A 26,128-nucleotide genomic window follows, 5' to 3' on the forward strand; every position below is an offset into this window, starting at 1 on the left:
GGGGTAAAGTAGGTCACTCTAAAGTTTTCCCTGAATGTAAACTACCTAACACGTGGTTAGAAATATGACAGAGTTAACCTCTATGAGTGTGAATGAAACCAACAACATATCACTTTATGAAGTCTTTATTTATTTAGGATACACTGTAGGCACATATAGGCTCAATATGAACGCATCATGTTGCCCACTGTCGTTATATACCTTGGGAAAGTGCCTCAGCAGGCTTTAAATAGGGCTAAAAAACAATGACGTAGTTGACATTGCATGTACTTCCGCTCGACTCAGTGAGTCCCTAAACGCAACACGTCCACGAAGGCTAGACGTTTCTCTTCGCAGTTGAGCTCCTTCCTACCCGTAAGTCATTGTGGTTTTATTTTATGTGGTTTCACTGTTACCCGGCAAACCCATCAAACGTACATTAGTTTACAAAAGATTTAAGTAATAGGGACAGTGTTGTGAGAGGTTAAACGCATGAAGGGACGAATTATTAGTCTGTAACAATAACAATATATAAAGTAGGCTACGCACCTACCGTGATTTACAATTGTAATGTAGTATTCAAGTAATTTTCCAGTTGTGTCACACCAAAGTAGGCTTATTATCTGTTGCTCTAATTTTAATCACTTAGTGAATATGAATGCACAATAGCATTTTTTCTTTATGTTGCAATATTTGGTCATTGTCATGTAAATACTGCAGCGTACAGACAGAGTCCGACGCTCTTTTGAACTGTTATTGCCAACCTTAAGCCAAAAAACATGTTCAATTCCAGCAACGTATCCTCTCTCTTGTACACACCTCTCTCTCCGTTCTCCTGCACCTACATCAGCACTTCCGCTTTTTCCACCAATCATCTTTTAGGAGCGGTTGCGTTCAGGATCATGGGACCTCTAAAAATTCACATTAACATAATCATTAACACCAGTAGTTCGTTAGAATATATTTGGGCTGTCAGGCATTTTATGGACAGTTGTGGCAGTTTGTTTACGTATGAAAAAATGTAAGAAAATTATCAATGTTGTTGTTAAAAAAAATCTGCTTTAAAAGATAACCAAAGCAATACCTCTATCCTTAAAATCTATGGTGACGCAGGAGGTTGTATATTCAAATACTACCCCTTGTCTGAGAAACCTTAATATTGAAGGTGTTCATTTCTGTGATTAAAAATGTTCCAACAAATATATGAGGGCAGTTTTAGTGAAATATTATTTTCCAGGCACAGTTCATTGACAATATATCCAGAAAGAGTTTACAAAAGTTGAGCTAAGGAAAATAAGGACAAGATATATTACATACCCAATTCTTCCCAAAATTAAAGAAATCCAATTTAAAATTATTAATTGAATATACCTCCTTCAAAGGATTTTTTTAAACTTAAATTGGAGGTTGATGGCTGTTATATATGTGGAGTTGTAGAGGATGTCAATCATCTGTTTGTGGAATGTACATGTGTTTTGGGAGGAGATCAGAGATTGGCTGAGAGACAAGGGTGTGGAGATGTCCCCATTCTCTATAGAAGAGAACACATTTGGTATTTTTTTTATAAACGACTGTAACATAGAAATGTTTGTCAACATTATTATGCTCCAGGCAAAAAATGTTCTACATAAATGTTGATTTATGAAAGTAAGGCCTACATTTTCTAATTGGCTTAATGGTTTACAATTATCAATCAAATCTTGGAGAATGATTAAGAGTACAAAAGCCCTTTAATTGATATCTTTGTTAAAAACATTTAAAGTGATTTTAGGTAGCCCTTTTGTCTTTTTTTCATATGTTTTATTATTATTATTATTTATTATGTATCTGCTTTTGTTTTCTTTCCTTGATGTTGAAAGTGCCTTGACATTTGTAGGAATTAGGGACAAACGGTTGAAAATGGATGGATGGATATAAATGTATGTTTGTTGTTCAATAAAAAAATTAAATTAAATAAAAGTTTGTTGCAATACAGTTTTGACTCTTCTAATAATTGTGCCATGCATCTGGCCGAGTAAGGTAAAAATAAGTCACCACTGCTTTTATAAAATTGTTTAGCTGTCAGCTGAAAGTGGGCCAGAGAACAAAGTTCAACAAGATACATTTAGGCCTGTGAGGGGCAAAGGTATAGTGCAGCATTTGTTAGCAATATTAGAGCTTCTGGAAATAAAATGGTGCAATACAAATATTCTAAACCAATATGTGTCAGTGGAACCTTGGTTTTTGTTAATAATTAATTCCAAAAGGTCAAACACAGATCGAATCGTACGAATAGCAATGCCGTTTTTCCCTTAAGAAATTACACACATTCAATTATTCCGTTCTAGACACCCACAATTAGTAACACACCTTTTACAGAGAATAATCATAGTTGTATGTGCAGAAAACAATATGAAATACATTACAAAAAAAGAATGAGATGGATACATTCACATTTAATGCCACTTTTATCTTTTCTAAAGAGTTGTTGGTGAAGATGGCAAAGAGGGAGAAGGGGATGGCTTTACTATGAATTATTTCTTAAATCCAATAATGGTTCTCACATTCTTAATCAAAGTGTCGGTACTCACAACTTTTTTTGGCCTCATGTTGGGGAATTTTGCATTTGTACTCAATAAAAAAACACATAGACTGAGTCATCAACAAGTGATATTCTCTGTTTGGGCACTCAATACCGCAGAATGATATGTAAACAGGCGAGTTTGTTACCCGAGATGGTATCTAAAAGAATCGTACAAAAATTTGGGCTTAAGTTTTAACCGGAAGAAATTAGTTATATAAAAAGTGTGGAGTATGAAAACCGATGTACCACTCTACATGTTTGTAAAACACAGTTCAAGGAAAATGCTTTACACTTTTTGATTTTGTAGAGGACAGTTTGGGGCTGTTTGGATTTGAAATGCTTAGATTACACGTCCACAAATTAGAACCAATGTGACCCATCAATCAAATACACTGTTCAACAGGAGTGTCCCAATACAACTTTTTCACTTTTGATCCATTACCGAAATTGGAGCCGTGACTATTGGCTGATATTGATCAGATACGATATCAGCACAAATCATATATATTTTTAATATTTTGTTTGTTTGAAATGACTCAAACAGAGTACAGTAGTGGGTATTGAAAACATTAACTTATTTATTATTAACTGTCTGGAATGGACTTATGCTGTCTTTAAGTTGTTTTTAATTGTTTTTTTGTTGACACCTCTTGCCTACAACATTCAAGTTAAAGGGGAACTGCACTTTTTTTTATTTTATTTTGCTTATTGTTCACAATCCTAATGAGCGACAAGAAGACAAAAGTAGTTTTCTAAGTTGTAAAAATTGGCTCGTTCTTGGTGGCTGGCAGTGCAGCTAATCCAAGCAATCCATTGTGCCACTAAATCACTTTAAAAATGCATACAAAAACCGCCAACAATACTTCATTTACGTTCCGCAACCTGTACAATAACCAAGCTGTAGCGATATTGTTATTGTAAGAGCGAACACTGCCAAACTCTTTTTCCAGCCTAGTAAGACCTCGCCTTGCGACTGCATGCTATGGCAAGAGGTAAGCGAGCTTTTGCGTCAGCAGTTGAATCGCTTTTGAGTTTGTAATGCACAACGCAATTCGATAGGACACCAATCTGTACTGACTGAAAAACATGAACAATCATATTACAGTATCTCAGTCTGTAAAGTTTTAGCCCACATTTCATGTTTTGTTTGTACACCGCTAACTCAACAGTGTATGTAGTTGTAAAGTTGTAATAACAAGCTGCATGTATCATGATCAATATTACAGTGACTCAATCAATGAACAGTTGTCTGTTTGGTCGAGCTAGCCTGGGTATTTTTTTATGTGGACTTTGGGTAAGCATGCCATTTATGTTCATAGAGCTTGGCACTAAGTGCCACATAGCGATTCACACGGGCCTCACTCTCTCGGCTTCCATCTGCTCCAATGTTTCACTCTCTGTTCGTGTTCGCTTCTATTAGCAGCAGTTCATCCTCCGTATATTCAGCTTCAAAAATATAAAGTTGTGAAACCTAATTTGTCCAAAAATAGTCGTTTTTGTTATCTGTTAACAAGTCTGCCATGATTAAAACACACTTGCGTTTGTTTCCGGAAGTAAGAAGACACATTTGTTGCCGAAAGTCGAAAGTGTGCTGCAATGGAAACGGAAATAAATGCGCTGAGGAATGAAGTTACAGTATTGCATAATATTAACAAAATATGGTAAATATTGAGCGTACTACATATTGTTTTGAACGTGTCTGTTACGACAATTATATATATATATATATATATATACTTGCAGAGTGTATATAAAACGTTGATGGAGGGTTTTGAAGTTGTTTTAGAGGGCTTTGAAGGCTACAATTGTGATTCCCATTAGCCGCATATTGCAAGCGTTTTTTAATCATACTTCGGATCCTAAAAAAAAATCCTAACACTTGTGTGTTCTTGTCTCTCATAATGATTGTGAACGATAGGCAAAATTCCAAAATAGTGCGGTTCCCCTATAAGCTCAGGGAGTTGTATAATGCTTAGTACTTAGACGCTTCTGCCTTGGAGACTTCGCATCTGTAAAAAATATGCAACTATAAATATTTGATACTTGTTTATATTAACAAATGTCGAGGTTTAGACTGCGATATTGTTCACTTAAGGAAACTTATTACATATGTCTAGCTTGTGCTTAGCTGTTGTGTAGCTGTTTGCTCCTGTATTAACCTATAGTCTACCATTTTCACATTTTTGAATGACTTTAGTAAAATACAAGAAAATACCAACCTTGTGTGCTTATTGGAGGAGAGTTACCACACTGAGTACTGCTTGAATCGGAATCTATAGTAAAGATTTTACATAGAAGCTGCTAAAATCTGATACATTATTTTGCTGATATCAATATTCAATCAGGACACTCTAACTATTCAATAGTTATTACAGAAGAAACTATAAAAGTACAATGTTTTTTGTTGACAGAACAGAATGAATGTGGGTGTGGCACACAGTGAGGTGAACCCCAACACCCGGGTCATGAACAGTCGAGGGATCTGGCTGACCTATGCGCTCGGTGTTGGAATACTTCACATTGTGCTCTTGAGCATACCATTCTTCAGTGTACAAGTGGTGTGGACTCTCACTAATGTCATCCACAACTTTGTAAGTATCAGACTTGTATGTTGCCTTGCTTCTCACTTTGTTAAAACCACCTCATTGGCCTTTTCTTGCTATAAGCAAAAACAACTGACTCTTTTTTTGAACCAAAGTCTGTTTAAATATATTCAGTATACAAATACAAAGGCAATCAAGCTTTGTGTTACATGCACTTACAATCTGCAGGTGCTCAGCCAAATGCCTCAGGAGAAGTTTCACCTTTGTTGCTATCCTTGTTTTAGCCTGATAATATCGCAACTTCAAATACCTGTAGACAAAACCGGCTTTTCAGATAAGCTTATTTTGCATTGCACAAATGACAAAAACTAAGTAAAAAAAAGTTAACAAGAAATGGTGCAAACATTCCACACACCACAGTATTGTATTTTTTAGCCCTGTATGAATAATTCTCCAAAAAGTGATAATTGTACTAAATTTTGCTCCACTAGAGACTGATATGCGAATACATCATGTAAACAGGGACTGCATGCCAGCACAAATAAGAACAGTCAATACCAACCACTCAAGGAATAAAGCAAAATTGGTCACTTTAGACAAGTGGCCACTATATGCATGGGTGGCAACCATTTTGATTGTTATTGGGTAGTTGACCAAAACGATTGACCAATTCTCCTAAAGGATTGGTCAAAAGCCCCCCACGTGGCTACAGGGCGCCATGTTTGCTACCAACTTTGAAACCGATTTGGCCATACTCGCTCTGTATACTGCTCTGGGCTATCTATGGTATGTTGTGTAACTAGAAAGTAGCTCAAAGTTGAATATGTCATGTTGAGACCTACCTCGTGTTTATACTGTAAGTATTGTGCTTATTCCACACCCACTGTTAAACTGTAACAATTATCTTAGTTGTGTTTTTCATTACTAAATCTGGAGGTGTTGAAATCGCCATGTAAAATTGTTACGGCTAATCCGTCCATGACAAATACAATATAAATTAGCATCAAGCTAGCACATTTTAAAAGAGTGGAGCCTAACTTTGGGTTCGAGCATTTTCTACCAAGCATACTTGCTTACTTGGTGTTGAAAAATGGTGGCTGACTTTGCCCTGAGTGCTGCTTGAGTGACGTGCAACAAAGGTATCGATATATGGCACCCTTTAGTTTTTCATTTATTTATTTACAGACGTGATCGTCATACAACAGTGTTGTTCGTTTTGTTAATGTTAGAGTCCGTTCTGTAAAAAGGGAATCCCTAAATGCAACTAAAATATACATCAACATATCCATCCATCCATTTTTTTACTGCTTGTCCGTGTCAGGGTCGCGGGGGGTGCTGGAGCCTATCACAGCTGCATTTGGACATGAACATATAGTATACAAAATAGAGTACAATACAATCACAAAAAAAAAAAATCCAAAATTTACCCACCCAAAACCCATTTCTAATTACCTACCAACAGGTTTACATTTACAGAGAATGAAGCTTTTAATCCACCCAATCTGTCTCAACATCTTATTTAAATTACATTTTACGTGGCACTGACATAATTTGGAACCCTTCACTATGGGTAATAGAAATAGCCAGTGCCTCCAGAATTTCGAAATGTAATGATTATGCCAATTCACACAAATTCAAAAATCCACAAGGGCCGGACATCCATATGTGGATGTTTCGTCAGAAAGTGCCTCAGCAGGTGATAATCCTTTGAGACTGCGTTTACTTAATTGCAAAGTAAACACATCGGCTTCCACACTGCTCTGTCAATAAATGTATTATTCTGCCCTCACTACTCGTTTCCAGCATGTGCAGCTAGTTAAAAGCATGAAGAAACCGAAGCTCTAGAAGTTTTGTTTAGGATTGATGTTCCTTCTTTTGCATTGTTTTCCTTCCTTAGTTTTATTGCTTTTCATTTCTTCCTTAATTTAGGTTTGTAAGACTGAAAATATAAACATTACAAAAGTATAATGTCTATTTTGTGTTTTACATAAATAATATAGAAGGTTTAGTGGTAATATATTCACACAATAAACTACAAATGTTTACACATATAGAAATTACACAGCATCCACACACCAATCATTGCGCACACTGTATGTGACTTTTCACAATTAAACCTAAGGTGTAGCATTGTCACCCTCTACTGGGCAAATTTAGCACTACACGTATTAAACAAGGTTTGATCGTTACCCTCAGACAAAATAGCTCGGTTGGTAGAGCGGCCGTGCCAGCAACTTGAGGGTTGCAGGTTCGATCCCCGCTTCTGACATCCTAGTCACTGCCGTTGTGTCCTTGGGCAAGACACTTTACCACCTGCTCCCAGTGCCACCCACACTGGTTTAAATGTAACTTAGATATTGGGTTTCACTATGTAAAGCGCTTTGAGTCACTAGAGAAAAGCGCTATATAAATATAATTCACTTCACTTCACTTCACAAAATACCAATATGACCACGAATACAAAAGACATCATGAAGTCAGCAATTTCAATACATAAACTTAATATCTTTATGCACAATATGTACTTACAAAGAGCTGACCAAGTTTTGTGATGAAGCTTACACGCTGGGATTTTCTATCGTTGCTGCTTGTTTGGATCTATGTGTCTGTCACTTAAAAGGTCTGCCAGAAAACAATGACTCTAGCATTCATACTTTGTTGTCCAGTCGTCGTTAAAAGTCAATTAATTTATTTTTTTTAGTTAAAAAGAAATTAGGGTTGAATGAACTGCAACAAAAAACAGTGCAATACATTTTCATAACATGGTCACTGGTGCCTAGTTTCTCTTGTTATATTCTTGTTTTTACTGTTATATTTGTATAGTTATTGTTGCTTTTTATTTGTATTGTTATTGTAATATTTTCTATTTTATTTCCATTTATACCCCCATTATTTACTTTTTACTTTTTAAAATCGATCTCAATTCTGTACACTGCTGCTGGAATATTAATTTAACTTTTCCTGAGGGAACTCTCCTGAAGGAATCAATAAAGTACTATCTATCTATCTATGAGTACCGTATTTTTCGGAGTATAAGTCGCACCTAACGAAAATGCATAATAAAGAAGGAAAAAAACATATATAAATCGCACTGGAGCCCGGCCAAACTATGAAAAAAAACTGCAACTTATAGTCCGAAAAATACGGTAGTCTTCTTCTACTCACCCCACTGCTGCTTCATTGTGACAACTATGCCTCGCTGTTGCTCCTTGTGGGGTGGCAAGAGTACTACGTAAATGAGCAACCCAAGTTTTAATGGTATCATCAAGCCTATTTGGGGGATGTTCGGCGGGCCAAAGCGGGCCGCCAGTTGAATAGGCCTGGTCTACTGTCTACTTTTAAGTCTGTGTAGTATTAAAGAAAAACAAAACTGATAATAAAATTTTTTTTTGTTATTTGCTCACTAACAGACAGACAAATCAATGGTCACGATTACATAATCTTCTGTCGGAGATAAGCTCCTCTGTGTCCTAATTTTGCTGGTTTCTGGTTCTGTTCACAGTGATTTTATACTGACTGACTTTGCATCTCTTTAGGGAATGTACGTGTTTATGCATGCAGTGAAAGGGACGCCCTTTGAGACCCCTGACCAGGGAAAGGCAAGACTTCTTACACACTGGGAACAGCTCGATTATGGCTTGCAGTTCACATCTTCTAGAAAATTCTTCACCATTTCCCCAATAATCATGTAAGTACTGATTATTCCTTGTGAATGCTGATTTGTTTAGGGCAAATATCTCAGCCGAAATCATCTGCTGAAATGTTCGCGTGTGACTCGAGTTGCGCGATATAAACAACATACATTTGGTCTAAAGTTCAAATTTTAAAGGGGAACATTATCACCAGACCTATGTACGGTAAGCGTCAATATATACATTGATGTTGCAGAAAAAAGACCATATATTTTTTTAACCGATTTCCGAACTCTAAATGGGTGAATTTTGGCGAATTAAACGCCTTTCTAATATTCGCTCTCGAAACGATGAAGTCACAACATGACGTCACATCGGGAAGCAATCCGCCATTTTCTCAAACACCGAGTCAAATCAGCTCTGTTATTTTCCGTTTTTTCGACTGTTTTCCGTACCTTGGAGACATCATGCCTCGTCGGTGTGTTGTCGGAGGGTGCAACAACACGAACAGGGACGGATTCAAGTTGCACCAGTGGCCCAAAGATGCGAAAGTGGCAAGAAATTGGACGTTTGTTCCGCACACTTTACCGACGAAAGCTATGCTACGACAGAGATGGCAAGAATGTGTGGATATCCTGCGACACTCAAAGCAAATGCATTTCCAACGATAAAGTCAAAGAAATCTGCCGCCAGACCCCCATTGAATCTGCCGGAGTGTGTGAGCAATTCAGGGACAAAGGACCTCGGTAGCACGGCAAGCAATGGCGGCAGTTTGTTCCCACAGACGAGCGAGCTAAACCCCCTGGATGTCTTGGCTCACACGTCCCTTAAACAGGACAGATCAGCTTTCAGGAAAAGAGCGTGGATGAGGGTATGTCTACAGAATATATTAATTGATGAAAATTGGGCTGTCTGCACTCTCAAAGTGCATGTTGTTGCCAAATGTATTTCATATGCTGTAAACCTAGTTCATAGTTGTTAGTTTCCTTTAATGCCAAACAAACACATACCAATCGTTGGTTAGAAGGCGATCGCCGAATTCGTCCTCGCTTTCTCCCGTGTCGCTGGCTGTCGTGTCGTTTTCGTCGGTTTCGCTTGCATACGGTTCAAACCGAAATGGCTCAATAGCTTCAGTTTCTTCTTCAATTTCGTTTTCGCTACCTGCCTCCACACTACAACCATCCGTTTCAATACATTCGTAATCTGTTGAATCGCTTAAGCCGCTGAAACCCGAGTCTGAATCCGAGCTAATGTCGCTATATCTTGCTGTTCTTTCCGCCATGTTTGTTTGTGTTGGCATCACTATGTGACGTCACAGGAAAATGGACGGGTGTATATAACGATGGTTAAAATCAGGCACTTTGAAGCTTTTTTTAGGGATATTGCGTGATGGGTAAAATTTTTAAAAAAACTTCGAAAAATATAATAAGCCACTGAGAACTGATTTTTAATGGTTTTAACCATTCTGAAATTGTGATAATGTTCCCCTTTAAGTCTATCGCTCTATTGGGATAATGCATACACATTCCAGTTGTGTCTCGCAAAATTGAGAGCAACAAGTAACAACAAACGTGTTGTCGATGCAATTGTAGCGTCCTGACAAAGGTGGCTAGCTACCGTGGCTGAAATACAGTAATTCCATACACATTAATAGAAGTCGAGCTGAACCAGCGTTACAGCACAGGGTTACCAGCTATGAACAGGAATTTAGAAAGTCGATTAATAACAGTCTTGAGAGACCCAGAGCAAATAATATAACTACCTAGTAGCAAGTTAGCAACTACCCTGAATGCACACGTCCGAAAAACGGAAATGACACTGTCACTACCCAATTGGTCCCGGAAGACCTGATCAGTCCACGCGTGTGTAGCTTTTTGATTGATTGATTGATTGATTGAGACTTTTATTAGTAGTTTGCACAGTACAGTACATATTCCGTACAATTGACCACTAAATGGTAACACCCGAATACGTTTTCAACTTGTTTAAGTCGGGGTCCACGTTAATCAATTCATGGTACAAATATATACTATCAGTCATCACACAAGTTAATCATCAGAGTATATACATTGAATTATTTACATTATTTACAATCCGGGGGGTGGGATGTAGAGAGGGTTGGGGTGGGGGGGGTTAGGTTTGGTTGATATCAGCACTTCAGTCATCAACAATTATATCATCTGAGAAATGGACATTGAAACAGTGTAGGTCTCACTTGGTAGGAAATGTACAGCGAGCAGGGAACATAGTGAGCTCAGAAAGCATAACAACAAGTATATACATTTGATTATTTACATTTGATTATTTATAATCCGGGGAGGTGGGATGTGGTGGGGGGAGGGTGTTAGTCTAGGGTTGAAGTTGCCTAGAGGTGTTCTTTTAGTGCGGTTTTGAATGAGGATAGAGATGCTTTTTCTTTTACACCTGTTGGGAGTGCATTCCATATTGATTTGGCATAGAAGGAGAATGAGTTAAGACCTTTGTTAGAACGGAATCTGGGTTTAACGTGGTTTGTGGAGCTCCCCTTGGTGTTGGGGTTATGGCGGTCATTTACGTTAAGGAAGTAGTTTGACATGTACTTCGGTATCAGGGAGGTGTAGCGGATTTTATAGACAAGGCTCAGTGCAAGTTGTTTTACTCTGTCCTCTATCCTGAGCCAGCCCACTTTGGAGAAGTGGGTAGGAGTGAGGTGTGATCCGGGGTGGAGGTCTGGAAGTAACCTGACTGGCTTGTTCTGGGATGTTTGGAGTCTAGATTTGAGGGTTTTGGAGGTGCTAGGGTACCAGGAGGTGCATGCGTAATCAAAAAATGGTTGAATGAGAGTTCCCTCTAGAATATTCATGGTGCTTTTGTTGACCAGAGAGGAGATTCTGAAGAGAAATCTTGTTCGTTGGTTGACCTTTTTGATTACCTTGGTTGCCATTTTATCACAGGAAAGATTAGCCTGCGTCGTGTATCGATCTTGCCTCGTGTGCGAACCCACGTCGTCCAACTGACAGGTAAGTGTACTAGCCACTAGGCTAAAATTACGAACAGTTAACCCAGCGGCTAGCACACTTTTTTAGAGGTTGTCAAGGTGGGAGGTTTACCGACGTACACATGCACAAAGATTTTGTCACTTTCTTTCTAAAACGGCGAGTAAGGCTCCTATTTTAAATCTATACCTGCGTCCTAACAAGAAGTCTACTTCAATTGTCAGTATTGTGAATTGATGTATTTGATGTACTGTAAATAAAGTAGTAAAAGAAGATCAACTTATTTACCATTTAAGGCTGCTGAGCACATCAATCAGGATTTTGTACAGATTCGTACGGTCTCAAAATAAATAACAATTGTTTTATACAACATTTTTATTGAAATAAATATCACAAGAACCATTGTAACAGTGACACGAACATAACTGCCGTAAAACAAGTGGACAGGAAATTACGTAACTTTTGTGCATGTGTGGACCAATCAGGTCTTCCGGTACAAATCGGGTGGTGACAGACACAATACGTTACCGCATATGTCAACAGGCAAAGGAGGAGCCTTTGTAATCTATTTTGAAATGTGTTTATTCTAAAGTGTTTACTAAAAGATACACAAATAATTTAAAGGGAGGCATCAATAAATAAACATTTATATATATATATATATATATATATATATACATACAGCACCCCTGCTGGTCTTCTGCCGTCTTTTCTCCGTGGCAGCATGTTAGTTTCCAGGGTTTCCAAAAATTGTGTTAACTATTTTTTAAATGACTATTGAACATCTTAAATTGCATTTTTTCCCAATTGGAAAAACTAGGTCGGACATTGTCTCTTTGTTTGTTGCCATCTCGACTTTTCGTCAGTGTTGATGTCCATCTGATTTGAAGCTGAAATATTAACACAACAGCTTTTTAGTCATCATATTTTTTTTTCTCTGAATTGGAGAAGGCGTGAGGTTACATAAACAAACAATTCCAAGATGACTAAAATACATGTCAAAACACATCAGGGTGAGAGGGGCCGATGCGCTGACTCGCACCGCCATCTTACAAATCTCCTTTACTAAATAGTAGTATTGATAACTAATACTCTATAATAGAAATGGGTAACTTATACATTTGAACCGATACGGTACCAATTCCCAGTTTTGATATCGATACTCAAAGGTACATCATTTTCCTTTAATTACTTTAGTATGTGTTCCTGTGGTAATAAATGTTAAATTGTTGAACTACACAATCTAATTTTGTAATTCACTATTGACCAGCAGCTGAGGTTTCTGTTTTTTACCTCAGTCGTCACTGGCATTTATTTGAGTGACAGAGATGTTCGCAAAATCAGAATTGTTGAGCCTCGTGTTTTTTCTTCGCTTCAAAACAGGGAAAAAGAGTTCTCCCTCTGTGCATCTCTCTTAGCACCTGAGCGTGTTTATTTGACAGTACAATTAACTGAACACAGTGAGACCTCTTTTCAGTCCTTCACAATCTTTGTCTTGGTAGGCAGAGAGCGACTCGGCGAGACCGCACGCAAGAACAGAGAGCTTCGCCAGTGAGAAATTCCGCAAAGTAACAAATTAGGAGGAAAAAAATAAGATTGCAAAGCTAAATGTCTCGTTGTGGTAATACTTCAGCTTCAAATCGGATGGGCACTATGAGCCCAACGTCCGATCAATTTTTCCAACAAAAAAATTCACTTTAAGATGTTCAATATTTATTTAAGTAAGATTTATGCTTACATAAATGAGTCCATTTATTGTTTTGTTTGTTTATTTATTTAAAGGCCTACTGAAACCCACTACTACCGACCACGCAGTCTGATAGTTTATATATCAATGATGAAATCTTAACATTGCAACACATGCCAAAACGGCTGGGTTAGTTTACTAAAGTGCAATTTTAAATTTCGCGCGAAATATCCTGCTGAAAACGTCTCGATATGATGACGTCACGGAATGTAGAGGACATTTTGGGACAGCATAGTGGCCAGCTATTAAGTCGTCTGTTTTCATCGCAAAATGCCACGGTATTCTGGACATCTGTGTTGGTGAATCTTTTGCAATTTGTTCAATGAACAATGGAGACAGCAAAGAAGAAAGCTGTAGGTGGGAAGCGGTGTATTGCGGCCGACTGCAGCAACACAAACACAGCCGGTGTTTCATTGTTTACATTCCCGGAAGATGACAGTCAAGCTTTACCATTGGCCTGTGGAGAACTGGGACAACAGAGACTCTTACCAGGGGGACTTTGAGTTGGATACGCAGACACGGTACCGTGAGTACGCATGCAGCTGCGGCTTCCAAACATTTGATCGCTTGCCCGTACGTGCGTGCCGCTATGTGCATGTCAAGTACGTAACTTTGGGGACTTTGGGAAAATATATGTGCTGTATGAACTTTGGGGAGGTGAACGGTACTTTGGGCTGTGGGATTGAGTGTGTTGTGCAGGTGTTTGAGTTGTATTGGCGGGTTATATGGACGGGAGGGGGGAGGTGTTTGTTATGCAGGATTCATTTGTGGCATATTAAATATAAGCCTGGTTGTGTTGTGGCTAATAGAGTATATATATGTCTTGTGTTTATTTACTGTTTTAGTCATTCCCAGCTGAATATCAGGTCCCACCCGCCTCTCACAGCATCTTCCCTATCTGAATGGCTCCCACTGCCCTCTAGTCCTTCACTCTCACTTTCCTCATCCACAAATCTTTCATCCTCGCTCAAATTAATGGGGAAATCGTCGCTTTCTCGGTCCGAATCGCTCTCGCTGCTGGTGGCCATGATTGTAAACAATGTGCAGATGTGAGGAGCTCCACAACCTGTGACGTCACGCGCATATCGTCTGCTACTTCCGGTAGAGGCAAGGCTTTTTTATCAGCGACCAAAAATTGCGAACTTTATCGTCGATGTTCTCTACTAAATCCTTTCAGCAAAAATATGGCAATATCGCGAAATGATCAAGTATGACACATAGAATGGACCTGCTATCCCCGTTTTAAATAAGAAAATCGCATTTCAGTAGGCCTTTAAGATAACACAATTATTTGCCTCCCAATTAGAGTACAATGGTGAACAATTCTACTGTAATGAGAAATAAATGTTTATATCATTTTAAATGGGTACCATACTTGCATTAGTATTATATATTATGATTACATTACATTTAAAACACTATAGTTGTTATCGATTATTTATTCAATTTAAAAGCATAATGTAGACCAGGGGTGTCAAAACTACGGCCCGCTGGCGTTTTTAATTTGGCTCGCGAGAAGGCACTGAGTCCAGTAAGCAATTTGGCCGAGAGGGCGGTGTTTTCATATAATATACAAATCGTCAGCAGTCTGATAGCTGCCATCTTGTCGCAATCTGATGGCCTATGAAAGTAACTTAAGTCAGTGGCCATTAATAGTACATCAATGTGTGTATGTGCACAGCATTTACTGATGTGACCCAATCCAAACAACCTTCCCTAGTCCTGGTGCAGAGAAAAAAAATTCCACCACCGCAAACATTCATCATCACACATAACATCCTGCTCGTAGAACTTTGTGGATACTATAAAAAATGTCAAAACAGCGTAAAAAAAATAAAAACTACACCCATTTAAATCCATTACAAGGGATGATGGGGAAAATGCAAAAACACTTATCCATGTTTGCCGCATTGTAGCTGCTTGATATTTCTATTGATTCAAAAACTTTAAGGAGGTCGTCACGGAAATGAACTAGGTAGGGGTTGAATTCTCATATACTCTTAATAACCAATTATAATTATTAATAATAAATTAATTATAGTATTATAATCATATATATAAATGTGTGTGTGTGTATATATATATATATATATATATATATATATATATATATATATATATATATATATATATATATATATATATATACATATATATATATATATATATATATACAATCCAAAAATTGTGTTAACTATTTTTTAAATGAATATTGAACATCTTAAATTGCATTTTTTCCCAATTGGAAAAACTAGGTCGGACATTGTCTCTTTTCGTCAGTGTTGATGTCCATCTGATTTGAAGCTGAAATATTAACACAACAGCTTTTTTGTCATCATATTTTTTTTCCTCTGAATTGGAGAAGGCGTCGGGTTACATAAACAAACAATTCCAAGATGACTAAAACACATGTCAAAACACATCGGGGTGAGAGGGGCCGATGCGCTCACTCGCACCGCCATCTTACACACACATATATATATATATATATATATATATACACACACACACACACACACACACACACACACACACACACACACACACACACACACAGAATCAGTCGTGGTCAAACGTTTACATACACTTGTAAAGAACATAATGTCATGGCTGTCTTGTGTTTCCAATAATTTCTACAACTCAAATTTTTCTGTGATAGAGTGATTGGAGCACATACTTGTTAGTCACAAAAAACATTCATGAAGTTTGGTTCTTTTATGAATTTATTATGGGTCTACTGAAAATGTGACCAAATTTTAATACATACAGCAATGTTAATATTTGGTTTCATGTCCCTTGGCAAGTTTCACTGCAATAAAGCGCTTTTGGTAGCCATACACAAGCTTCTGGTTGAATTTTTGACCACTCTTCTTGACAAAATTGGTGCAGTTCAGCTAAATTTGTTGGTTTTCTGACATGGACTTGTTTCTTCAGCATTGTCCACACGTTTACGCCAGAACTTTGGGAAGGCCGTTCTAAAACCTTCATTCTAGCCTGATTTAGCCATTCCTTTACCACTTTTGACATGTGTTTGGGGTCATTGTCCTGTTGGAACACCCAACCTCGCCCAAGACCCAACCTCCGGGCTGATGATTTTAGGTTGTCCTGAAGAATTTGGAGGTAATCCTCCTTTTTCATTGTTCCATTTACTCTCTGTAAAGCATCAGTTCCATTGGCAGCAAAACAGGCCCACAGCATAATACTACCACCACCATGCTTGACGGTAGGAGTGGTGTGTCTGGGATTAAAAGCCTCACCTTTTCTCCTCCAAACATATTGCTGGGTATTGTGGCCAAACAGCTCCATTTGTGTTTCATCTGACCACAGAACTTTCCTCCAGAAGGGCTTATCTTTGCCCATGTGATGTAGAAACAAAAATGGAGCTGTTTGGCCACAATACCCAGCAATATGTTTGGAGCAGAAAAGGTGAGGCCTTTAATCCCAGGAACACCATGCCTACTAAATATTAACATTACTGTATGTATACTTTTGACCAAGCAGTTTTGGTCACATTTTCAGTAGACTCATAATAAATTCATAAAAGAACCAAACTTAATGAAAGTTTTTTGTGACCAACAAGTATGTGCTCCAATCACTTTATCACAAAAAAATAAAGTTGTAGAAAGTGTTGGAAACTCAAGACAGCCATGACATTATGTTCTTTACAAGTGTATGTAAACTTTTGATCACGACTGTATGTGTATATATATTACTTTGCATGCTCGGCCCAATACGAACCCCCAGTCAAAAAGTTTGGACACCCCTGATGTAGACAAGAGCTGCCACATTTTTAAAAAGTAAATAATTGAATATTGTCTTAATGTGTGGCACCTTGAGACAAGAATATGTTAATTGACAGTCTTAAAGAAACATGTCTTCCTTCACTTATTATTTTCCCAGTTTTATGCATTAAATATATAAATCGCAAATCAATTTGCCATCGCTATTTTGGAGAGAAAATTCACATTTTATTCCTCAAAATCGTGCAGCCCCAATCAGACATGCTTGCTTTTTTGCTATGGACAACTGTAACATTATGTAGACTAGAAGCAGTGTTTGACGAATACCCCTGTCCTTCAGTCGGTACCTATAAAAGTACCGAAGTTGGTACCCATCCATAAATATAGCTACAAAGTCACTTGACTAATTCTTGATCTGATCCCTGTGTTAAGAAGCAGAGTTACAGTGCCATCTACTGTACAGAGTTGTAATGACAAGCCACATTCACACTGTTCCATTCGAATGACTTTATTCGTGAGATCTTAGCATTTAGCACCAAATATAACTATGGCAAATAAATATATGTACAGAAAACACTTGCTATTAAATCATTTAAATAGCGATCATACTGGTATGACATATTGATGTAGTGGATTTAAATGTTTCAATCATTCTAATTACTCTCCTTTTTTTTCTCCACAGATATTTCCTGGCAAGTTTCTACACAAAATATGACACAACACATTTCTTTATAAACACTACGTCACTTTTAAGCGTGCTGATCCCAAAACTACCACAACTGCACAGAGTGAGAATCTTCGGGATCAACAAATACTAATTGTGGTTTATTCATCGTGTATTCTGTGTAACACGTGCAGTTAATTACCATAACTCCATTGTCACTCAAATCAGTCAGAAAACATTTTTAATGTGGAAACTTTTGGAGAGCGGATGCAATGTGCATTTCTAACTTGCGTTACGATATGTTGTGGTCTGATCGGGCCTGGGCTGGCCCAGGAATCAGACTTTTTGTATTTTTATGTATTTTTCTTCTGATCCTTCTCCATTGATTTTGTGAATTTACAGCTGTACAAAGAAAGCAACAGTTTTATGGTTTATTGTAACTGAGAAAAATAGAGAAAAAGCACAAATCCAGAAAAAAAATGAAATAAGTGAACATTTTATATTTTCTTGTGGATAATAATAATAATAATGCAAAGCATGACTTTGTACTTGTTGGTAAGCAGAAGTCATGTTTGAATTTGGAATTCTTACCCCACAAGGCTCTGCAATGAAGTGGCGACTTGTCCAGGGTGTAACCCTCCTTCCACCTTAATACAGCTGGGATAGGCTCCAGCACCCTCGGGACGGACAAGCGGTAGAAAATGGATGGATGGATACCTCACTAGGTTAAGCATTTTGCATGGAGCTTAGAGCGAGGGTGAATTACTGTTAACTTGTATTTTTTTCCATTTCCAAATAATCGAGACAGTAGTATCTCACCAAGTCCTGTTCAGGTCTACAATCTTCTCCCACAATCACCTCGGCGGTAGTCTAGTGGTTAGGATTTGCCGCTTTTTACTGCCGCGGCTTGGATATGATTACAGGTAACCAGGGAATTATTTATTTCAGGGCAGCGTTGCTTAGGAGGTAGGTAATTGTAGGGTTCCTTGTCCCGTGTCCTGGGCAAGACAACTCACCCACTTTTCCCCCATTGACCAAGAAGCTGACCCACAAACACAGTGCAGTCACTGTTCCTCAAGAGACTGGGTTCAATTTAAAACGACTAATTTGGTTGTGTACGTGATTAAAGTGATGATCTTTCTATGACCATTCTGTGGTCCTTTGACAGCTCTTTGGTCCTGCAGATGGTGGTGGTGAGGTTTGAACAAAGCACATTGGTTTTTTGAGTTGACATTCGGAGTACTTCAATTGAATTGGAGGTCTCAAGGTTGGCAAGTATGGGCTACATTTCCAGAGAGTCAAGACTATCCGGACTTATCCTTTCACCATTAGTATTATTTTGCAGAGAACCAGTGTCCTATGCAGTCAACATTTGATTTTGGTCTATATTTTGTCAGAGTTACAGGAGCGCTGTGCTGTTTTTAAGGACTTTCTGTAAAAAAAAGCTTGTCACATATCATCTCTATGACCGCACGCTGGTGTTCTTAAGAGTCTGCTGCAAAAAGTTTTGACCGAAGCCACGGGCCAACAGCTTAATAGTTCAAAGGATGAAAAAGAGAGGACCTAAAATGGAACCTTGAGGTACACCAGGAGTATGACTAAAGAAGATGAAAAAAATACTACTGATTGCATCCTAAGTAAAATAGCTACAGCAACACCTTAGTTACATAAATAACATTACCAAAAAAATGTAACTGCTGAAAAGGAGGACTCAAAGGGGTGACTTGAGGAACACCCCAGTTTGCTAAAAGTGTTAAATGTCAATGCAATGATCTGTCAATGTGTTTACAAGTGGTCCACATGACTTTATACGACAGCAGCACTCTTGTTTTTAGGAATGTTGCTGTTTGTCTCCCAAATTTTAAACTGAACTTGGGGGCCGGTATGTTAAATAGCCCTGATGCAGTTGGATCAAATACTGTAATTACTTTTCTTAATCGAATACAATATTCACTTTTTTTGGATTGTATTTATTTTATTTTTTTACATTCTATCTCTGTTACAATAAATCATAACAATTGCAAATTGTTCCTATCTTTGTAAGGAAATAAACAGTGATGTATTTTTCTTGATAGGTCTTGAATTCACTGTTTGTAGCCATGCCAATACCCCAAATGTATTTTTCAAAAATGTTTACTTCCTAAGAGTGGAGTGGCTGTGACTCTTTATTGATACACAGACTTCATAAAGGGTGTCAAATGTATTCGTTCTTTATTAGGAGTATGGCATGTAGTGCAAAACAGTCTTTGGATACAAAACCAATGCGAATATACGAGTGTCCAGAACAACTTTTTCCACCGCCGATAGTCAAGGCTGCAATATCAGTATGCTATTTGCTGATACCGATCCGATATCAGCACAAATAATATATACTTTTTACTTACTCTGTGGTGTGGAATGTTAAAAAGGGCGTGATCAAGTGATACATGATGTTTTTGTCATCATGTGGCCTCCCCATTCTGATTCTTAGCGCTGCTGGATAGAAGTCTCGAATGGACTGTATAATATTGAATTGTTATATCTTGTTTTTTTACACTTCAGAGTCTCATGCATTGTATGCATTCATTTCAGTTTGTACTTGGTGCGTTGCCATAGTCAGGGAGTAGTCTTTGCCATTAGGTTGAGTCCTACAGGGTGTTTATACTGTAAATATTGTCCCAGCTGTTTGATTACCAAGTTTAGAGTTGTTGAAATCACCCTGTAAAATCTCTAATGCTTATTAGTCGCATGCATATGGCTTATCCATTATAAATTAGCATTGTTTGTTTTAATGCATTTATTTTATGTCAACAATGTCTTTGAGAATTATGTAAGTTGTGTTGACATATTGTTTATCTGTGGCGCAACCTTTCTCTTTTTTTGGTCACTGGAGGGATAAGTATGCGTCTTTGTCTTTTGAATGACGTGATTTTGTTTCTCTGGAGTGCTTTTAAGTGGGTTTAATGTTACAAAATATGACAAAAAATGATTGAATCTGATGACAAACAGAAGTAATAAGATGAAATATAATTTATTGTTAATTGGTTCTTGGCCTGACCATGGAAATTCGCAATACAAGAATGATTCATAATAATATAAATATTTTCATAGCTACAGTATATAAAAAAAAAACTGTTTACGGCCTTCTAACAAACGTGTTATAACATGAAAGCCCTCTAAACATGAAATAACCCACATGGTCACCTTTACGCTCGTTTAATCCAATACGGTGAAGCTGAGCCAATCAGCGGCCACGATACGAAACAGCGCGCTCTGATTGGTTTGGTCTCATCTAGTGACCAATATTACCGTAATATTGATATTTTTAGTACATTTAGCCCTAGACATTTACAGGAGATGGTTAATTGTACGTCAAGCTGTCCACCATCTTACGGCAGTCATTTGCCAAGCCTTCAACAGTAATACAATATCATATTAGATTTTTCATATTTTAGACATTAAGCAGGCCCTGTAAAGTAAGTAACACTTTTTGCCTCATCCTTTAAGCATGAATTAGGAATGCACTACTGACCTGGTTAGTCCGCAAGAGAAAGTGATGAGACAATATCGTCTGCTCACAGATACTACCTGGTAGTTGTTTGATAGTCTCACTATTGCTTAAGTCACATGCACGATTCTCACAAGAATGAGGCAAAAATATAGTGTTACCTACTGCAACTGCTCGAAAAGAAGACCATATATTACAGTGTCACTATTTTTAAAACATTCATTTCCTTTCCATGATTGCTGCTGTAAGTGTGCAACATCAAAAACTTTAAATGTTAGAATGTTGTCACATTGACTTGTAGTGTTTGATGGGGCCATCTTGACTGCCAAAAGATGGCGGCCGCACTGATATAGCAAAGCAGTGCCTAAAAATGCTTAAATTAGAGTCATCTGCGATCAAGTACATGTGGCTCCTCCACATGGAGAGGAGCCAGATGAGGTGGTTCGGGCATCTGGTCGGGATGCCACCCCAACGCTTAACGAGGGAAGTGTTTAGGGCACGTCCGACCGGCAGGAGGCCACGGGGAAGACCCAGGACACGTTGGGAAGACTTTGTTTCCCGGCTGGCCTGGGAACGCCTCGGGATCCCCCGGGAGGAGCTGGACGAAGAGGCTGGGGAGAGGAAAGTCCTGGCCTCCCTCCTTAGGCTGCTGCCCGCGCGACCCGACCTCGGATAAGCGGAAGAAAATGGATAGATGGATGTGATCAAAAGTAAAGCCGCAGATATTGCTTATAATCATACTTGCCAACCCTCCCGGATTTTCCGGGAGACTCCCGAAATTCAGCGCCTCTCCCGAAAACCTCCCGGGACATATTTTCTCCCGAAAATCTCCCGAAATTCAGGCCATGCGGACCTGACCTGTTTTCACGTCCTCTTTCCCACAATATAAACAGCGTGCATGTCCAATCACGTTATAACTAGAATGATGGAGGGCGAGTTCTTGGTTTCTTATGTGGGTTTATTGTTAGGCAGTTTCATTAACGTCCTCCCAGCGGGGCAACAACACACAACAACAGCAGTCACGTTTTCGTCTACCGTAAAGCAGTTTGTCTGCCGTAAACAGCAATGTTGTGACACTCTTAAACAGGGCAATACTGCCATCTATGTCACGGCCCAGACGCACACCAGTGCGCAATTATCTGGGAGCCGCGCTGAGCGCACCTCCAAGCGCGCGTCACTCATGCTGCTGCGTTCCATCTTCAATCAACACTGATGAGCGAGACGACTACTTAAACAACCGCCACCAGAGATCCTTTGCCAGAACGTAGCAATCTGTACTTCGTACCCTCCCTGTGTGCGTCCCCGAGTCACGCTGTGTGTCGTGTGCAGAGGTGGGTAGAGTAGCCAGAAATTGTACTCAAGTAAGAGTACTGTTACTTTAGAGATTTATTACTCAAGTAAAAGTAAGGAGTAGTCACCCAAATATTTACTTGGGTAAAAGTAAAAAGTATGTTGTGAAAAAACTACTCAAGTACTGAGTAACATATACACACACGTGTATATATATATATATATATACATACATACACACATATATATATATATACACAAACACATATATATATACACATATATATATATACATACATACATTGATATATACAGTATATAATTTATATATATTTATTTTGCTGTTTTTGTTTACATGTTAAAGGTGTTTTAATGAATATACATGCATGTTTAACATATAGATTCCTTTCTTTCATGAAAACAAGAATATAAGTTGGTGTATTACCTGATTCTGATGACTTGCATTGATTGTAATCAGACAGTAGTGATGATAACGTCCACGTTTTCAAATGGAGGAGAAAAAAAGTTCCTCCTTTCTGTCTAATACCACATGAAAGTGGTTGGTTTTTTGGCATCTTATTTGTCCAGCTTCCATATTCGTTTTTATACACTTTACAAGAAATACATTGGCGGCAAACTCCGTAGCTTGCTAGCTTGTTTGCGCTGGCTTTCGGAGACTCTTGTTTTGAAAGCGCAGGCGCGATGGAGCGGCACTTTTATTGTGAAGACAGGAACTGTGCAGTCAGTCTTTAGGCTTTTGACGGGATGTACGGTTGAAATAAAAAAGGGTCTTTTTTCCTTCACACGTTTGATTGATTGATTGGAACTTTTATTAGTAGATTGCACAGTACAGTACATATTCCGTACAATTGACCACTAAATGGTAACACCCCAATACGTTTTTCAACTTGTTTAAGTCAGGTCATGTGACCACCTGGCTCTGTTTGATTGGTCCAACGTCACCAGTGACTGCATCTGATTGGTGGAACGAAGTGAACGTCACCAGTGACTGTATTTGGTGAAACGCAGGCACTATGAAGGTCTGTCTGACAGACCAAAACAAACAAAGCGTGCATTAACAGATCGATAAAAATTAGTAGCGAGTAGCGAACTGAAAATAGATAAAAGTAGCGGAGTAAAAGTAGCGTTTCTTCTCTATAAATATACTCAAGTAAAAGTAAAAGTATGTTGCATTAAAACTACTCTTAGAAGTACAATTTATCCCAAAAGTTACTCAAGTAGATGTAACGGAGTAAATGTAGCGCGTTACTACCCACCTCTGGTCGTGTGCTTCCTGGTTCACAGGTCTCAAGGTTGGCAAGTATGCTAATATCAATATCAGATCGGGACACCCTAACATGCTGTTTGACTTGGTTATTTGTTCAAAACAAATATTCACTTGCTACTTTTACATGAAATGTCATCAAATATTCATGTGTTGGCTTAAAAAAAATGAAATATTATAGTCTAAAAATGATAAAACCCAAGTTTCAAAGAGACAAACTGTTGAGATCCTGACACTGCTTGCCTAGCACTCCTTTGTAAACATCAAAGCGATGGTTTAAATCTTTGTGCGTGTGGATTTTAAATGTACTCTCCAGGGCTCCGTCTGCAAAGGCAGCCCCATAAAACACACGGCCTATCCGTGAGTGGACCAGCGCCATAGCACACATCACACAAGGCTCTCGGGTCACGTAAAGATCATATCCGGTGCATATGTACGGCCGCGATGCATTCCCCTCTACATGAGGTCGGGAGGGTGACACTGCTGGGGCAATGGAGCCAGGCGACGGACCCCTGCAAGCAGGGTGTTCGTCAAAGGAGTAACAACCACCGCCCTGCGAGCGGGCCACAATGTCAATGCACACCATGACAGCGTGCAGCAGCGGGTGTTTGCGTCTACAATCATGGCCGACCGCGATGATAGTCTCCGAGACCGGGTCGACCAAGACGGCTCCCACTGCCTCCATTCCCAGAGCCCTTCCTTCTTTGGCAGCAGCCACGGCAGATGACATGAACATGTGCATCTTAGCTCTCTGAGCTCGGCTGAAGAGTTCACCTCTCAGGGCGTCCGTCACATGTTTGTCTTCATGGAAAGAGGTCGGCCAGTGCTGGCTCGCCAGCTCGAATTGGGGCCTGGTCAAAGGAGGACGCGCGGGAACCTTGACCAGGAAAGGCTCGCCTAGTCCGTCATGTCCGACAACACAAGACGGCAGCAGAGATGCGATGCTGAACGAGGTCGTGTTTGGTGCTTCGCTGACGAGACATAGCAGGACGGCCAAAGGACGAGGACAGCCCTCCTCCTTGCTCGCTCGGACCCGCTTCACGTGCTGAAGGCCTTTCAGGGGGTAGCAACTGTTCAACTCTTTGACCAGTCGAGATGTCTCTCTCTTGTTGACGATCGGTGCGGCAAAAGCGTCAATCAGCTCTATGACTTGTGTCTGCTCATCTGACAGGACAGGGTGAGCAACCCAAGAGTCACTCGTGGTCCCTTTCCACCGCTTGGTCTCTGGCTCCATGGTCCTGTGAATTAGAAAGTCACACCAGTGAAATGTTAGCATTACTCCTTATCCCCAATACTGTGTTGCTTGGATTTAAATGTCTCGTCCGGCTCACTAAATATGCTAATAGTCAAGCCAGCGTCTGTTCACAATGGGTACTATAAGCGCCATTTAGGCCCTGTTTACACAGGTTATTCCACCTAACCTTATCCTTGTCCACACACACACAATGGTCGTTAAAGACCCCCTACCCCACTCCGTCAGCCGGCGCAATGCTGCCTAATACGCATGCACGGAAAATGCGCACGTCAGTCACCTCCAGTGTTGCTTTGTGTCCAAGTTCTTAAAGGGGAACATCATCTCAATTTCAGAAGGGTTAAAACCATTAAAAATCAGTTCCCAGTGGCTTATTTTATTTTTCAAAGTTTTTTTCACATTTTTACCCATCACGCAATATCCCTAAAAAAAGCTTCAAAGTGCCTGATTTTAACCATCGTTATATACACCCGTCCATTTTCCTGTGACGTCACACAGTGATGCCAATACAAACAAACATGGCGGATAGAACAGCAAGGTATAGCGACATTAGCTCGGATTCAGACTCGGATTTCAGCGGTTTAAGAGATTCAACAGATTACGCATGTATTGAAACGGATGGTTGTAGTGTGGAGGCAGGTAGCGAAAACGAAATTGAAGAAGAAACTGAAGCTATTGAGCCATATCGGTTTGAACCGTATGCAAGTGAAACCGACGAAAACGACACGACAGCCAGCGACACGGGAGAAAGCGAGGACGAATTCGGCGATCGCCTTCTAACCAACGATTGGTATGTGTTTGTTTGGCATTAAAGGAAACTAACAACTATGAACTAGGTTTACAGCATATGAAATACATTTGGCAACAACATGCATTTTGAGAGTGCAGACAGCCCAATTTTCATCAATTAATATATTCTGTAGACATACCCTCATTCGCTCTCTTTTCCTGAAAGCTGATCTGTCCAGTTT

At 39.1% G+C, this 26,128-nt stretch overlaps 2 protein-coding genes across 4 annotated transcripts in view; one reads left to right on the plus strand and one right to left on the minus strand.

Annotated features, from left to right (window-relative positions):
- The first annotated feature begins 240 nt into the window (after positions 1–240).
- ormdl1 (ORMDL sphingolipid biosynthesis regulator 1) lies at positions 241–18,378 on the plus strand. Of its 2 annotated transcripts, none has more exons than XM_061926246.1 (4): positions 241–354; positions 4,954–5,133; positions 8,622–8,773; positions 17,862–18,378. In XM_061926246.1, exons 2-4 carry the CDS (start codon positions 4,960–4,962, stop codon positions 17,995–17,997), a joined length of 462 nt encoding a protein of 153 aa, XP_061782230.1. In that variant the 5' UTR covers positions 241–354; positions 4,954–4,959; the 3' UTR covers positions 17,998–18,378. The 2 variants fall into 2 exon arrangements, with proteins under 2 accessions (XP_061782230.1, XP_061782231.1); XM_061926247.2 differs by having other exon boundaries at positions 305–354; positions 4,959–5,133.
- Positions 18,379–23,577: 5,199 nt separating this feature from the next.
- adat3 (adenosine deaminase tRNA specific 3) overlaps positions 23,578–26,128 on the minus strand; it is a 21,601-nt gene continuing 19,050 nt past the window's right edge. Inside the window, exons 1-2 of one of the 2 annotated variants that reach the window (XM_061926272.2) lie at positions 26,087–26,128; positions 23,578–25,143 (exon numbers count right to left, since the gene is read on the minus strand). The exon at positions 26,087–26,128 is cut by the window's right edge and continues 508 nt beyond it. In XM_061926272.2, coding sequence (XP_061782256.1) covers positions 24,111–25,139 — 1,029 coding nt within the window. In that variant the 5' untranslated portion in view covers positions 25,140–25,143; positions 26,087–26,128 and the 3' untranslated portion in view covers positions 23,578–24,110. The remainder of the gene's footprint in view (positions 25,144–26,086) is intronic. The other variant, XM_061926271.2, reaches the window with a different exon arrangement.

Source organism: Nerophis lumbriciformis, linkage group LG31, assembly GCF_033978685.3.
Source record: "Nerophis lumbriciformis linkage group LG31, RoL_Nlum_v2.1, whole genome shotgun sequence".
Classification (NCBI taxonomy): Eukaryota; Metazoa; Chordata; class Actinopteri; order Syngnathiformes; family Syngnathidae; genus Nerophis; species Nerophis lumbriciformis.

What these genes read in the sequence shown, in the direction of transcription:
- ormdl1 (XM_061926246.1), top strand. Translation starts at nt 4,960, where the DNA reads ATGAATGTGGGTGTGGCACACAGTGAGGTGAACCCCAACACCCGGGTC. An exon ending in CTAATGTCATCCACAACTTT is followed by an intron (nt 5,134 to 8,621) that starts GTAAGTATCAGA and finishes GCATCTCTTTAG; the next exon opens with GGAATGTACGTGTTTATGCA. An exon ending in ACCATTTCCCCAATAATCAT is followed by an intron (nt 8,774 to 17,861) that starts GTAAGTACTGAT and finishes TTTTCTCCACAG; the next exon opens with ATATTTCCTGGCAAGTTTCT.